General features: G+C 41.2%; 1 protein-coding gene across 2 annotated transcripts in view; it reads right to left on the reverse strand.

The window, feature by feature from the left end:
• Hipk3 (homeodomain interacting protein kinase 3) overlaps positions 1-14,365 on the reverse strand; it is a 68,009-nt gene that overhangs the window by 17,926 nt on the left and 35,718 nt on the right. For both annotated transcript variants that reach the window (NM_001145824.1, NM_010434.2), the window contains exon 3: positions 2,106-2,229. In NM_001145824.1, coding sequence (NP_001139296.1) covers positions 2,106-2,229 — 124 coding nt within the window. The remainder of the gene's footprint in view (positions 1-2,105; positions 2,230-14,365) is intronic.

Genomic DNA, 14,365 nt, shown 5'->3' on the forward strand with positions numbered 1-14,365 from the left:
ATCCCAGCACTCAGGAGGCAGAGGCAGGCAGATTTCTGAGTTCAAGGCCAGCCTGGTCTACAAAGTGAGCTCCAGGACAGCCAGGGCTACACAGAGAAACCCTGTCTCGAAAAACCAAAAAAAAAAAAAAAAAAAAAAAAAACAAAAAAAAAAAACTGAATGAAAACTATAATTGGTGCCTTGTGATAATGACTTTCTTCTGGTCCTTTAGAAGAACACATATATACACATATACAGATATGTATATTTGAAAATATTATTCATCTAAACCAGGTAACACCTGTTCCAAATTTGGTTTGGTTCTTCCTTACAGCTTAGTCTTTTAAAAAAAAAAAAAAAAATTACAGGATTTAGAAAAAACAAGTTTTTTAGAAAAAACCTAACAGTTCTGTTCATTTGGGTGTGGGAAATTTCATTTTCTTTCTTTCACATAAAGAAGGGAGTAGAGTAAATCTTCTGATAAGACTAACATGAGCTGCTCAAGACACTGTCCAAACCCAGAGTGCACCAGCCAGTCAACTTAAAATTGCCACTAGATGGTGTCCTGCTCCACAGGATTACACGTGGCACAAACTAGTCCACAGCTAAAACTAAGTTCCTAGCAGCTGACTGTGCTTGGTGCTTCAGCAGCTTGGAACTGTGGGACTCTGCTTAGATGGCCATGTCCTTCAGAACTAGCAATAGTCTAACGGCTGCATCAAAGTCCAAAGTTGACTGAAAACATACCTGAAGAGAAGATGGACAGAAACTGTTACATAAACTTTTAGAGGGCTTCAGAACATAAAGCGGGAAAACAGACAAGTTAGAAACCTGACCTAAAAGAGAAGGTTCACTTGTAGAATGACACTGTAAATGATAAGATGTCGATGATATTATCTCATGTTAGTGATAATACTGAATCCCCTCAGAAATAGCTAAGTCACCCAAATTAGTGACTACTCAGATGCTTTTTCATTTGTTTTATTTTAAATTATGTGTATTTATGTGACTGTGTACTATGCATGTGTGTACAGGTGCCAGTGGAGGGCAGAAGTAGATGGTGGCTCCTCTGGCTGGAATTACAGACAGCTGTGAACCATCTGATGTAGGAGCCAGGAACAAAATTCGGTACTCTAGAAGAGCAGAACATGTCTCAACCACTGAGCCATCATTTCAGCCCCTCACATCCATTTTAATAAAGAAAAATCAACAATAAAAACCAGAACTAAGGCCAGGCACAGCAGTGTACGCCTGTAATCCCCAGCACTTGGGAGGGGGCAGAAGCAGGCAGATCTCTGTGAATTAACCCCACCTGGTCTGACAGTGAATCCCAGGGCAGTCAGGGTTATATAGAGAGACCCTGTCTCAAAAAATAAATAAATGATAAACAGGCCTGGGCAAAGTGACACATGCCCTAAGACACGGGGAAGGGTACCACATTACCACAGCCCCAAGACGGAGGGAGGGGGTGGAGGGGGGGTTACCACAAGGCTAAGTAAGACAGGGCTGCATACTGACAACCTGCCTCAAACAAACAAACATTATCCAAATATTATATTATATATAGGATGACTACTTCATAAAATTGGTTTGAAGTCTGTAGGTTGTAACTAGTTTATAAAAATGTGGTAGTTTGAATAGGCTGTCCCCTTAAGAGTTTCTGGCACTGGAATACTTGGTCTTCAGTAGGTGAATGTTTGGGGGGAATAGGAAGGTATGTGCCCTTGCTGGAGGGAATATGTCAACAGGGGTGGACCTGGAGCTTCAGCAGCCTCTTGCTGTTTTGCACAGCTCTCTCTGCTTCCTGTTTGTGGGTTGAGATCTGAGACCCCAGCTGTAGCTCCAGCACTTGCTGCCTCTGCCTCTGCCCTGCCATCATGGACTCTTTCTGGAACTCTAAGCTCAAGATAAACCCCTCCTCCTACAAGTTGCCTTGGCCGTGCTTTACCACCAGAGTGTTAGAAAAGAGCTTTGAAGTCAAGAGCTAATGTTAAGTGAATTTAAATTTCTTAAGCTTTGACATTCATGGAGATTTTCACATTTTGTGTATGGAGAATCATGCAATGCTCTAAGACTATAGATTATGCTTCCTTTCTAGCAATTCCATCACTGTTCAGTTCTGTTACCTGATCATACTCCAAGGCTCCTGGGTAGAGTGGCCATCCAAGGAATAACTCTGCGATCACGCATCCCAGTGACCACATGTCTATGGCTTCACAAAACGGCAACCCCAATATAATCTCTGGAGCTCTGGGGGTGGGGTGGGGCGCGGGGAGAGGAAAAGAAGAAAGTCAGGTTCCTTTTCACTTTAAATTACCGAATTTTATTTGACATTCTAAGAAAAGTTCTAAATGACAGAAAAATCATGTTTAGTTATGTCGCTGAGAACTTGTCAAACCCCGATCCTAACCCTCGGTCATGTAAAGGGACCGTGAGCACAGCTCCATAATGAAGTCTCTTCCCCACGAGCCTTTCCCTTAACAACATCTCTATTAATGCTTGAAAAAAACAAAACAACACACACCATGCTTTTCAAGCTACAGCAGATTAGAAATAATACATGAAAGCTGACAAAAAATTAAACATTTGTAATATCAAAAGAACTCAAACAGGCAGTGAAAGTTAAGACCAAATGAAAACAAAGTTCCTGAAGCTAATAGTCTAGACCTCCATGTGACTTCAGAACATAACAGTAATGAACAGTCACATAACTGTGTCCTTGGTCATCCTTAGAGACAAGTGCAGCATATTCAGGTTTGAAGGTAAAAGTATGGGCTAGATAAATGGCTCGGTAGTTAAGAATACTGCCTGCTCTTCCATAGTTCAATTCCCAACATCCACATGGCAGTCACAACTGTCCGTAATTCTAGTTCAAAGGTATCCTATGCCTCCTCCTGGCCTCAACAAGCACCAGGCACATACCATGTAGGCATTTACATGTAGGCAAAACACCAATACATATCAATATAAAGTTTTTTAAGTTAATTTTTTAAAAATATGGTTTAAGATAGAACAATTAAAATGCATCTTAACACTTCAGTTATTTGGAAAAATATTTCATTCTCAGATTAATTATGCTACTATGTCCTGTGGCTTTCTCATGAGGAGTCTAAAGTGGCAGGAGCCTCCATCCACCTTCTGAAGAGAACTAGCATGCTTTAACAGAGCCTCCATGTACAGCTGCATAGCAAAGGAATCACACACCGTTATCCTAGGTGTATGCACATATGTGGGTTTAACTTTCAAGGACAGAACAATGAATATTTACCCCTAAAAGACTTGAGAATAACTGGTCATATTGCCATATTCTCTTTTTCCCTACACAGATATTTTCCTCTGCAGACACAAAGTATTCACAAACATTAGGAACTGAGCACTGAACATTTCTACCATGTATGCCTCAGAACCTATTGCACATTGGCGGATTGTATTAACAATGCTGGGTGAATCAAATAGCTCCACAGGTAAACAGGTCACCAAGCAGGCAAACTGACTTCAGTCCCTGAACTCCACGTGGGAAGAAAAGGGAAGGAACTCCAGGGAGTACCCTCTGACCTCCACACATGCTCTGTGGCACAAGTGCACATGTGCACTTACCTGCATACATATATACAACACACACAAACACACTCACCAAGTCCAAAACTAATGTGACCAAATTATTTTATTTAGTTACTAATATGTTTTTCAAATTTTTCATACAATATATTTAGACTGTATTCGTTTTCCACCTCTAGATCACATCCATACAACCAACTTCTTCTTAAAAGGAAAGGAGGAAGGAAGGAAGGAAGGAAGGAAGGAAGGAAGGAGGGAGGGAGGGAGGGAGGGAGGGAGGGAGGGAGGGAGGGAGGGAGAGAGGGGAGGGAGGGAGGGAGGGAGGGAGGGAGGGAGGGAGGGAGGGAGGGAGGGAGGGAGGGAGGGAAATAAGAATAGAGAAACCATGGAGTCTGTTTTGTGTTGACCAACTCCTCCTGGACGTGGGGCCTGTCCTGGAGTGTGGCCAGCACGCTCAGTGCCACTCCAGCCACTACTAGTTACAAACAGTTTCTTGACTGAGGATTTGGACTTTCTGCCCACCATTTTCCTTTCCCCAAGCAAGGAGTTTGTCTGGCTTGAACTTTTGCAGATCATAGACTTGCTGCCAGTCTCTGTAAGTTCATTCGAGACCGAGCCCTATTGTGTGGAAAACAGTTTCCTTGCTGTCTGTCATTCACCATGGCATACATTTTCTATGTACAACATCACATGTAAAAGTAGGGAAGCAACACGGTAAAGCACCTACATCCTAGATGAACCTGACAGAGAAACAAGGTTTCTACTAGCTGTTCTTGCAATACAAAACAAACTCTAAGCCAGATGAGGGGGCTCACACCTGTAATGCAGTTTTGGGAGGCTTAAGCAAGAGGACTACAATGAGTTGAACACCAGTGTGGACACAGAGAATCCCAGGTCACTTTGAGCTACAGAAACCCAGTCTAAAGAACCCAAACTTTAAAGCTTACGCATTGTAAGAACATCACAAAGTCACTGCAGTGATTAAAATTGTTTCCAATTCCTTTACCAGCTTGGGAAATATACGTTTGTATAAACAGACGTCTGCATACATAAACATCATTTTGTGCATTATACATAGACAAGTCACAAATTAAATTAGTGTATTCAGTGAACAGTCCAACAGAGCCTGAAGGCTCACTTTATAAGTAGTTACACACTGTCAGGAGTCCAATCTAAACCCTACAGCGCCAAAGTTGAGGTCACATGGAAACAAAGTATATCTATATATAAAATGATGTTTCTTTTTCTGCCATGTGTTTTTAGTCAAGTCTATTGATGTTCATTACAAATACTCTGTCTTTCTAAAAACTTGAAATATTGATATAAAACACAGCTTAACACTGAAAATTGGCAAGTTGAAAGGCAATTTTCCTCAGTGAGAACAGACCTCTGAATGGACTGGTAGACTACTGATAGAGTACTGGAAGGGAATGCTTGGAATTCTTCAAATAAGAATGCAGTGAAGTAAGAGTCACTCAGAAAAGATGGCTATTAATGGAACATCTCAGGGGGGGTTGTTCCATTTTTACCTACTTGTTCAAGTCAAATGTTGAGTTACTAGCAAAATAATTCCATCGCTGTTAGGAAAAGGGCTGTCTTGGTTTAGGTTCAGTATGTCCAGTTCTAGAAACAACTATACCTATAATTGCAGGTACCATGGGCTGTCACTATTAAACTCTGAATCTGTGTTGGTGGTATTTTCATCAAGAAGTATTGAGCTATGGATGTAGTTCAACCTTAGAAGGCCTTCCTAGCAAGCATGAGGTCCTGGGGTGCCAGGGTAGGAGTAGAACAGGGAGGAGAACTGGTCAGAAGATGTCTCCCACTAGAGTGATTTTACAAGCAGAAATCTTCATTTCTTTGTGTTAATGAAGTAAGCGTAATGCTGATGTGTTAGGCCTCAGACTTAAGCCCAGGTCTGATCAAGCTCAAGGCAATGATGATTTCTTCAACATAAAAGGCAGGTGTGCTCTATGCTGCTTCATGATAAGAGTGTGTGTGCACCTGCATGCTTTCCTGACTTTGACAGGGTAAAGACAACTGAGATATACAACACCAATTTAAACAAGATAAAAAAATTATTAATCTTTGGGAATATTAAAACCACTCAATTCAGAGGTCTTCTAAGCTAGAGGCAGGTATGGGAAAGGTTTTAAGAACAAACAACAATGACAAAAACCAGACAAGACAGGCACAGTCCTGAGGAGTTCCAAAACAGTCACAGAACTGTGCAACCATTAAAGCACAGTGTTTAGGACAGAGGCATAATGTTCTCAGTAACCAACGTCTTAGCTCTGCTTCATTAACTCTTGTACCTAGCTTAACTTTGAACATCAACCTTCTCTTTCTACATTTATTTTCCCTGAGGAATCACAACAAACTGATCACCTGCATTCTGTAACCTGTACTCAAGAGTCTGACTATGTAGTCCTGGCTAGCCAGCTTCCATTTTGCTCTGCAGTCCAGAGTGGCCTGGAACTCCGAAGTCCATCTGACTCTACCTCCTAAATTCTGGAACTAAAGGTATGGGTCATCCCAACAGCTTTTGTTTATGTACTATATTCTTAGTATTTCTTTTTTATTGCTAAATAGTACCTAGCCCGTTGCATACATTTTAGGTGACCATTTATCAGATGATGGGCAATAAACTGTGTATACTTCTTGGCAATTTTTAAAAAAATGATAGATTGAGTACTAACTTAGCTCAGTGATAGAGCACTTACCTAACATGTGCAAAGTCCAGGTTAGAAGTCCAGCAGAGAAAGAGAAAGGGGGGGGGGCAAACAAAGGGGAAGACATAAGAGAGAGGGGAGAGAAGCAGGGAACGGGGAAGGAGGTGGATCTAAGGTGCCTCAAAGTGAACAAACTGAAAAAGACTTATGTCCTCTAACCACTTCCACCCTCCAGCTTCCCCCATCTTTGGTTTCTCAGTCCCCAAGCCAGGAAGGTCAAATATGCCCCTTCTCTTTCACTTTCCACATCTATTAGCAAATCTCACTAGCTAGCATCAAAATAGATGCAGAACTGACCGACCACATTACTCCACCTTCACCATTACTCCACGACTACACTCTCTAATCCAGATGGACATCTTGTTTGGATTGCACCAACAACTTCTGTTTCAGCTTCTGTCCTTGTTTTCTGCCACATAGCAAGATAGCAGCAAGAGAGGCAACATACACCAGACCACAGCATTCCTCACCCTAGAATCCCCAGGAGAATCCTATCTTAGTGAACAATTCCTCACAGTGGTCCCAAACCTCAGCTACACCAGGATTTCCTGCCATACTCTTAACATGCTGTGAGCAAACTGCATTGGCACAAAAACCTCTTCAAACCTGCTCAAACGATTCCACTTAAGGATACCTGGGAGATTACTCCAAGAAGCAAGACTTGATTGCCTTCTCTTATTTGACTTTCTGCTTAATGATCATTTTATTACAAAGACCCTGTCGCAGTCTTACACAAGTGGAAGACTCTGTGGCGTTTGGCTTTCCGTCTAGATCTTGCTCGGTTGTTCCTTTGTAACACTTTCCAACAACTGATTTCTATATTGGCTCATTGTCTCTTTTCCGCTTGCTCCAGCAGACTAGCATTCTATGAAGGCACAAGACTTGGACTTTTTGTTCCAGTGTTGTGACGCTAGCATCTAAAGAACACTGCCTGGCACATAGCAGGTGCTCTCTATCCAAGCAATGAATTTTAACAAAGCTTTTAGAACTCATGAAACTAGAGGAATTTTTTGGTAGAATCAAATATATAAGTTCAACAGGTAGCAGGCAAGAAACTCTGACATGCTAGCCAGCTTGCATTTAAGACAGCTGAACATCTTAGGACTTAGAACAAAAACAGATATCATTTACTGAGAGTTAGCAATGGGTCAGGTGCCATAGAAATAACTGTTAATGCATTGATCATTTAAAGAAAATGTTGTACAATCAAACTGCAACAACTCAGGTAAGCAAAAGATTTCACATACAAGAACTGCTGGGCTGAGTGCAGCCCACCCACAGAAGCACAGAAAGTGGCAGATCTTAAAATGGTTTGCTATGAACGAAAGAAAAGAAATGCAGGGCCCAGAATTATCAAGTATAAGAATGGAGCTGAGATTTTTTTTTTAAAGACTTGTTTTTAATTATGTGTATGTCTATGTGTGGGTATGTGTATGTGTGTGCAGGTGTCTGAGGAGGCCAGAGATTTTGGACTCCCCTGGAGCTGGAGGCAGAGGCCATTGAGAAATTCATCGCATTTTAGAAAATGAAAATATTAACTGACCTGAAAAATATTTTTGTGGGGCTAGAGAGATGGCTCAGCGGTTAAGAACACTGACTGCTCTTCTGAAAGTCCTGAGTTCATATCCCACATGGTGGCTCACAACCATCCATGAGATTTCATGCCCTCTTCTGGGGTGTCTGAAGACAGCTACAGCAAGCGGGGCTGGAGCGAGAGCTGGAGAGACCCTGAGTTCAAATCCCAGCAACCACACAATGGCTCACAACCATCTGTAATGAGATTGGATGCCCTCTTCTGGTGTGACTGAAGACAGCTACAGTGTACTTACATAATAAATAAATAAACCTTAAAAAAATTTTTTTCTGAAAATAGGTCCATAATTTAAGAAACTACCTACTACAGCCTTTTATGATTAAATAGCCTGTAACTTTCTACAACAAGCAAAAGAAAAGGGATATAGAAAGACAAAGGGGATGAAGAGAATCTTGATAGTTTCCTCTGGGTTTGACGTGTCTGTTTACATCGTGGACAAGAGTGGCTATAGTAACGGACAGGAGACCACAGCTTGCCCTGTATTCATGGACTGAATGATCCAGCAGACATCAGGTTTTTAGTTGTAGCTTTTTAACGTTCCCTCTAGGCCAGGGGTAGAAGCGTGTTCAACAGAGATTTCAACCAGTCTTTCATGACGTAGTAATAGTAATATTAGAAATATTAATGTGCAAAAGAAGTTTCTTTCTTTGTCTTTTGTTATTGTTGTTTTAGGTTTCTTGTTTTATTTTTTTGAGACAAGATTTGTGTATCCCTGACTGTCTGTAACTCAGTCAATCTGTAGAGCAGGCTGGCCTGGAACTCAGAAATACCCCTGCCTCTGCCTCCTGAGTGCTGCTATCACCTCACCCAGCCCTCTAAGTTTACTAAGAATGAAATAGGAGTGCAGGTGCTCAGGAGTCAGCCCATCTTCACCTAAGTAACCTAGTAACCTTGTTAGAGCACTTTTCTACACACACACACACACACACACACACACACACTCACACACACACTCATACACACACATTCACACTCACACACACACACACACACACACACACACACACAATATAGTTGGATCTGCTCACCCTGACCTCTTTAACTCCACCCCACCTCCAAGCAAATCCTTTCTTTTCTCAACATGTCACCTTCCTACTTTTCACTCCATGTAAATTATTTAAAGAACATATAATTACAAGAGTAACTAGAGCTGGGAATCTATTTAATACATTCATAACAAAGCCCTGAGTTAATCCTCAAAACTGCAGAAGCAGGCATAGTAGTGCTCTCTTGTAAACCCAGCATTGCATTCGGGAGCTGGTGACCGTGGACCAGAAGATCAAGGCTATCCTCCACACCTGGGGACTAAGGCCAGACTGGGATATGAGACTCTTATCTCCAAAAATAAAAATATACATACAATAACAGAAATAATAGCATGTTTTTAATATAATACTATGAGTCGGACTATAAGTGTCCCATAGCCCTGCTAAGTATTTTAGAAAGTATTAGCTACTTGGTAGTCACACAAATATAGAATCAGGCACTCGAGTACGCTCCTTGGCAGGACTGTCCAGCAGTAAGAAGTGCAAGTGGAGCTCAGATGTGTCCATTCTTTTAACCACTTCACATTAAGATAAATAACTTCTACCATTATGAAGCCTATGAGACTTTTACAGGAAGTTACGCCTCCCAGATCCTATATTCCCTGCAGCAGAGTAGAAAAACAGGAAAGAGATGTGGAGAAGAAACCTCTCAACTCAGTCTAGATGATGCCTCTCAAAGGCTGAGAATTTCAACACAAAGCATGCCATATTGAGACAATATTCCTTTTTTGTTTCTATTCCTTTTCTTACAGATATATTTCAAATAATAATGCTAAAATAGGCCAGGTGTATTACCAATCCCTTTAACACCAGCACTTGGAGAGCAGGAGCATGTGGAGCTCTGAGTTCGAGACCAGTCTAGTCTATACAGTCAGTTCTAGGACAACAGGGGCTACACATTGAGACTCTGTCTTGACAAACAAATGAAAAAAGATATTAAAATTTGTAAATCTATATGTATATAACCTTTGAAGTCTCACTCTTTCCTCGCTCACAAGAAAGACCAGAAATATTTCTAATAGGCAACCATGTCTTGACTCTGTTGTAGCCACACACAGTGAGGATTCCTTTGATCCTTTTGACTGGTCTTAAACGTTCCTGTTTCTAAGTGGGTCCCCTCTCTCCCCACTTACCGCTTGTATCTAAATCTATTTTAAAACATTTCCTTCCTTCCTCCCCACTCTGCCTCTCTCCAGCTTTAGAACTCACTGCACTCCTCCCGTTCAGATGCCTAAGTGCTGCATCTACAGGCGTCAGCCATAATGCCTGGCTAAAAACCTTTCAATTTGGTCTAGAGAGATGGCTCAATAGTCAAGAGCATACACTGGTCCTGAAGAGGATAGAATTCCATTCCCAGCACCCACATCAGAAGCTCAAAAGAACCTCTAAACCCAACTCTAGGGGGTCCCACATTTCTCTGACCTTCTTAGACACACACATAATTAAAAATATTTTAAAGCATTTAAATTTACAAAATAAAAAATAAAAAGACAACATAGTATTCAGATAATACCCTGAATCAAATTCCTCAAACATTAACACATTATCCTATTTGTATCTCATACAAATTCTGTTTTTGAGAAACTTGATGAGATTCATGTTGTGGATAATATGCCCCTTAATGCAAATGCATCATTTAGGGTATACTTCCTAAAAACAAGGTCTCTTCTACAGCTATATACATCAAAAATCAGGAAATTAACATTAGCACAATAATGTTATTCAAAGCCAGGGATGCACAGTGAGACTCTGTCTCAAGAAAGAAAAGAGGGGCCCTGGTGTGATGGCACATGACTTTAATCCTACTACTTAGGAGGCAGAGCCAAGTGAATGAATCTCTGTGAGTCCAAGGCCAGACTGACCTATATAGTGAGTTCTAGGACAGCCAGAGCTCTGTAGTGAGACCAACTCAGGAAAAAAAAAAAGGGGGGGGGGGGAGGAAGATTGGAAGGAGGAGGACAGGAGAAGAGAGGGGAGGGGAGGGGAATGGAGGAGAGGGGAGTGGGATGGTGGAGAAGGAAAGGATAGAAAGGAAAGGGAAAGGAAGAAAATGTTTGCCCATCACAACAAATAATGTTTACCTTTCTAGCAAACAAATTTTTCAAGAGGGCTGGAGACATTGCTCAGCAGTTAAGTGCACAGGCTACTCCTCCAGGGGACCTGGGTACATTCACACCCGTGGTGTTCACAACAATCTGTAACTCCAGTTTCAGGGAATCCTGTGCCCTCTTCTGGTCTATTGCAAATACCAGGCATGCAAATAGTGAGCAAGCAAAACACTCATACACATAAAAATAAATAAAAGCGTTTTAGAAATAAGTAAATAAACTAGGCCTAGGACCAGCAAAATAAAACTGCTTGCACTCTACCCAAGTTCCATCCCCTGAACCCATATAGCAGAAGCAAGGGTTATACTCTATAATCTGCACACACAGACACTCACTCCTTTTATCCCAGCAGAGACAGAGGCATTGGGGCCAGCCTGATCTACATAGTGAGCTCCAGAACAGCCAAGATTATACAGAGACCCTGTCTCAAAAAGATAAATAGATAATAGATGATAGATAGATAGATAGATAGACAGACAGATAAATAGCAATAGATACATAAATAGATGCTTAAAATTTAAAAATCTGTCCCAATGTCACAGGACTAATAATACCAGCTACTTGGGTAGCTAAATCAGGAGGAACCCAAGTTCAAGGCCTGTTCTACAGAGTTCTAAGGCAGTGCAGGCAATTTAGAGAGATCTTATTTCAAAACTAAAAGATACAAAAAGGACTGTATCTCAGTGGTATGTATCTAGGCTTCCTTGGTATGTGTGAGGCCCTGGTTTCAAACAACAAGATAAAAATGAATAAACAAATAAGCACATAAGTTCTATAGTTACTATATACTATTATTTACTTAAGCAAATTAGACATTTCATTAGCCTCAATTCATTTACAAACTAGAGATGCATATACCTTGTACCCTAAGGTTCATGCTCTGAAAATACAACTCCCAATGTAAAAAGGCCAGCTGGAAGGTAGCCAGCCACCACCTATGAAAAGACTAATGTTGGTCTATGTGCCTTAGTGTCACAGGACAGACTCTCTTCTTGCAAAGGCTGTTTGTTATAAAAGGGTCAAGGCTGAACTTCTTCACATCTTGCTGGCACTTGTGCCCCTTTCTGCATGAGTCTGGTTCCCTTTCCACTTTACCATGTTGTACCACAGTCACACAAGCCCTCCACAACTCTGCATCAATGTTTAGATATCATCAACTACCAGAACTGAATAGATAAGGAACTGTTCCGAAGTCCACTTACAACATATGCATGACAGGGATACACTTGCCTTTACAGAACACAACAACAAAACTAAGTGCCAGCGGCATATTATTCATTTCCTCAACCAAAAACACATCTAAATTAAGAGTACTAGAATGACTGCCTCTATGTTTATGAAAAATAGTAGCACAACAAAAACTTAAGCTAAAGAATAAACCTGGGAAGGAATAAAGTGAGCTCTCTACAAACAAGACAACATAACTGTGCATTTTGTCTCTAAAGAATACTAGAAGGTCCTTAAGGCTCCCTTAAAGAAATATTCACTGGGCCAGCACAGGGCTCAGCTGATTAAAGCATTTCCAAGCCTGGTAAGCAGTGGAGGAATTAGCCTACTCTAAAGGCTGTCTTCTGACCTACACCTGAGCCATGGTGTGTGTGCACACCCAACATATAGCATAGGCACACACCATAATAATACATACAATTTAAGAAGCAATGGGGAACATAAAGTATCCAATTTGATACAATGTTCCTCAAAATACATTCCACTTCAATGTTTTAAATTAAATTCTCAGATACTCTGTAACCCACAAAATAGGTAACTACATTAATCAACTCCTAAATCCAGACTACTAGAATTTAAGGAAACATGAAAGCAAACCTCTAAATCATGACCATACATGATTTCCTACTAAAACCACTACTTCCCTGAGATAATTGCTCTAAAAATAACTGTCACCGCTGTGAATTATATTCTGAGTAAAGGAAATAAGAGGAGCCAATTATAAAGCTGGATAATATACAAGCAGCCTGGTGTACAGATCTGGAGAAGTAATATGCACCTAGGATCATCATTTGTACATAAAGCGCCAGAGAAAGGGGGTGTGCATGTGAGAAGGTTGAAGATGTGTGACGGCAGGATGTGTGAGGTCAACTGTGTGTGAAGGCGGGAACACACGGGAACTCTGTCCCTTATACAGCTTCCTAAGGAACTAAACCACTCAAAAAAAAAAATCTATTTTAAACGTCTACAGAAAGTAACTTATAACAGGTAAGACACAAACTCTAAGAAACAAATCCCAATATAAAAAGAAAATATCATTGGATTGAAACTACATTTTCTTGAGATAATCATTAAGTTTTGAGTTCAAAAGAGAAATTATGGTAAACTGTCCATAAACTGTCTAATTAAACTTGGAAGAAGTTTAATTAGAAAAGTTATTGGTGGGCATGGGGGTGTTAAACCTTTAATCCCAGGAACAGTCAAGAGACAGAGTAAAGCCAGGACTGCATAGCAGGACTGACTGTCAAAAACAAACCAATAGAAACACTTTAAAGAAATAGAAAAGTTAACAGATATGTAGGTGTAGAGCAAGCCACGTGGTGGAGCTCTGAAGAGCATTCAGGCCAATAAGGCAGAGTTGGGGATCCCTTCTTTAAAGATCTAGAATCAAGGGGTAATCTTTCACAGCAAGAACCTGCAGCCAGACCGTGCTGACTCCTAGGTGGCAATAGGAGGAGGGAATGCCAAAGAAGGCACGTGCATCTCTGAGGCCTCAAGTGGGCAAGGAAGAGGAGCAGCGCAGCTAATTAAGGGGTCCTCACGATAAGGGAAGAGGCTGTGTTGCCACTGGGATCTTTCTAATGTCTCTGACTCTGGCAACCTGGCCCGGAGGCTTCTCTGGTAAAGTGAGACTGGCACCTGTTCTTCTCCTGGAATGCAAGCACCTGTGGAGTCTGTTTACAGGTCTGCCTCTCACCGTACCAGCTGGGATGTATAAAGATGGAGATCTAACTTGAGCAGTAACCCATCTCATGTTCTAACCGTTACTAATAGCAAGGCATAAAGAATAAATAGAAGGCAGTGGCCTAGAGCCTGCAACTGTCTCTCATTAACCTGGGAACACAAAAACTACTGTTTAGACTGTTAGGGAAGAGGGGCCCTGGCCTAAGCTTTTCAAAAACATGAGGGGGGAAAAAATCACAAAGAGTAAACAAAAAGCCCAGCCGTCCTAGAAATAACACCACTACCCACCTTCTATACTAAAACTAAAATCACTCAAGAAAACACTATCACAAAGCCTCCAGATAGCCCTGTCCAACAGATGTCCAAATCGCTGGAGACACTGTTTCTACCATGCACCGCGATGTGTTGGCCACTTCAGATGTGACTAATGTAGCTGTG

The sequence above is a fragment of the Mus musculus genome, chromosome 2 (genome assembly GCF_000001635.26).
Source record: "Mus musculus strain C57BL/6J chromosome 2, GRCm38.p6 C57BL/6J".
Lineage (NCBI taxonomy): Eukaryota > Metazoa > Chordata > Mammalia > Rodentia > Muridae > Mus > Mus musculus.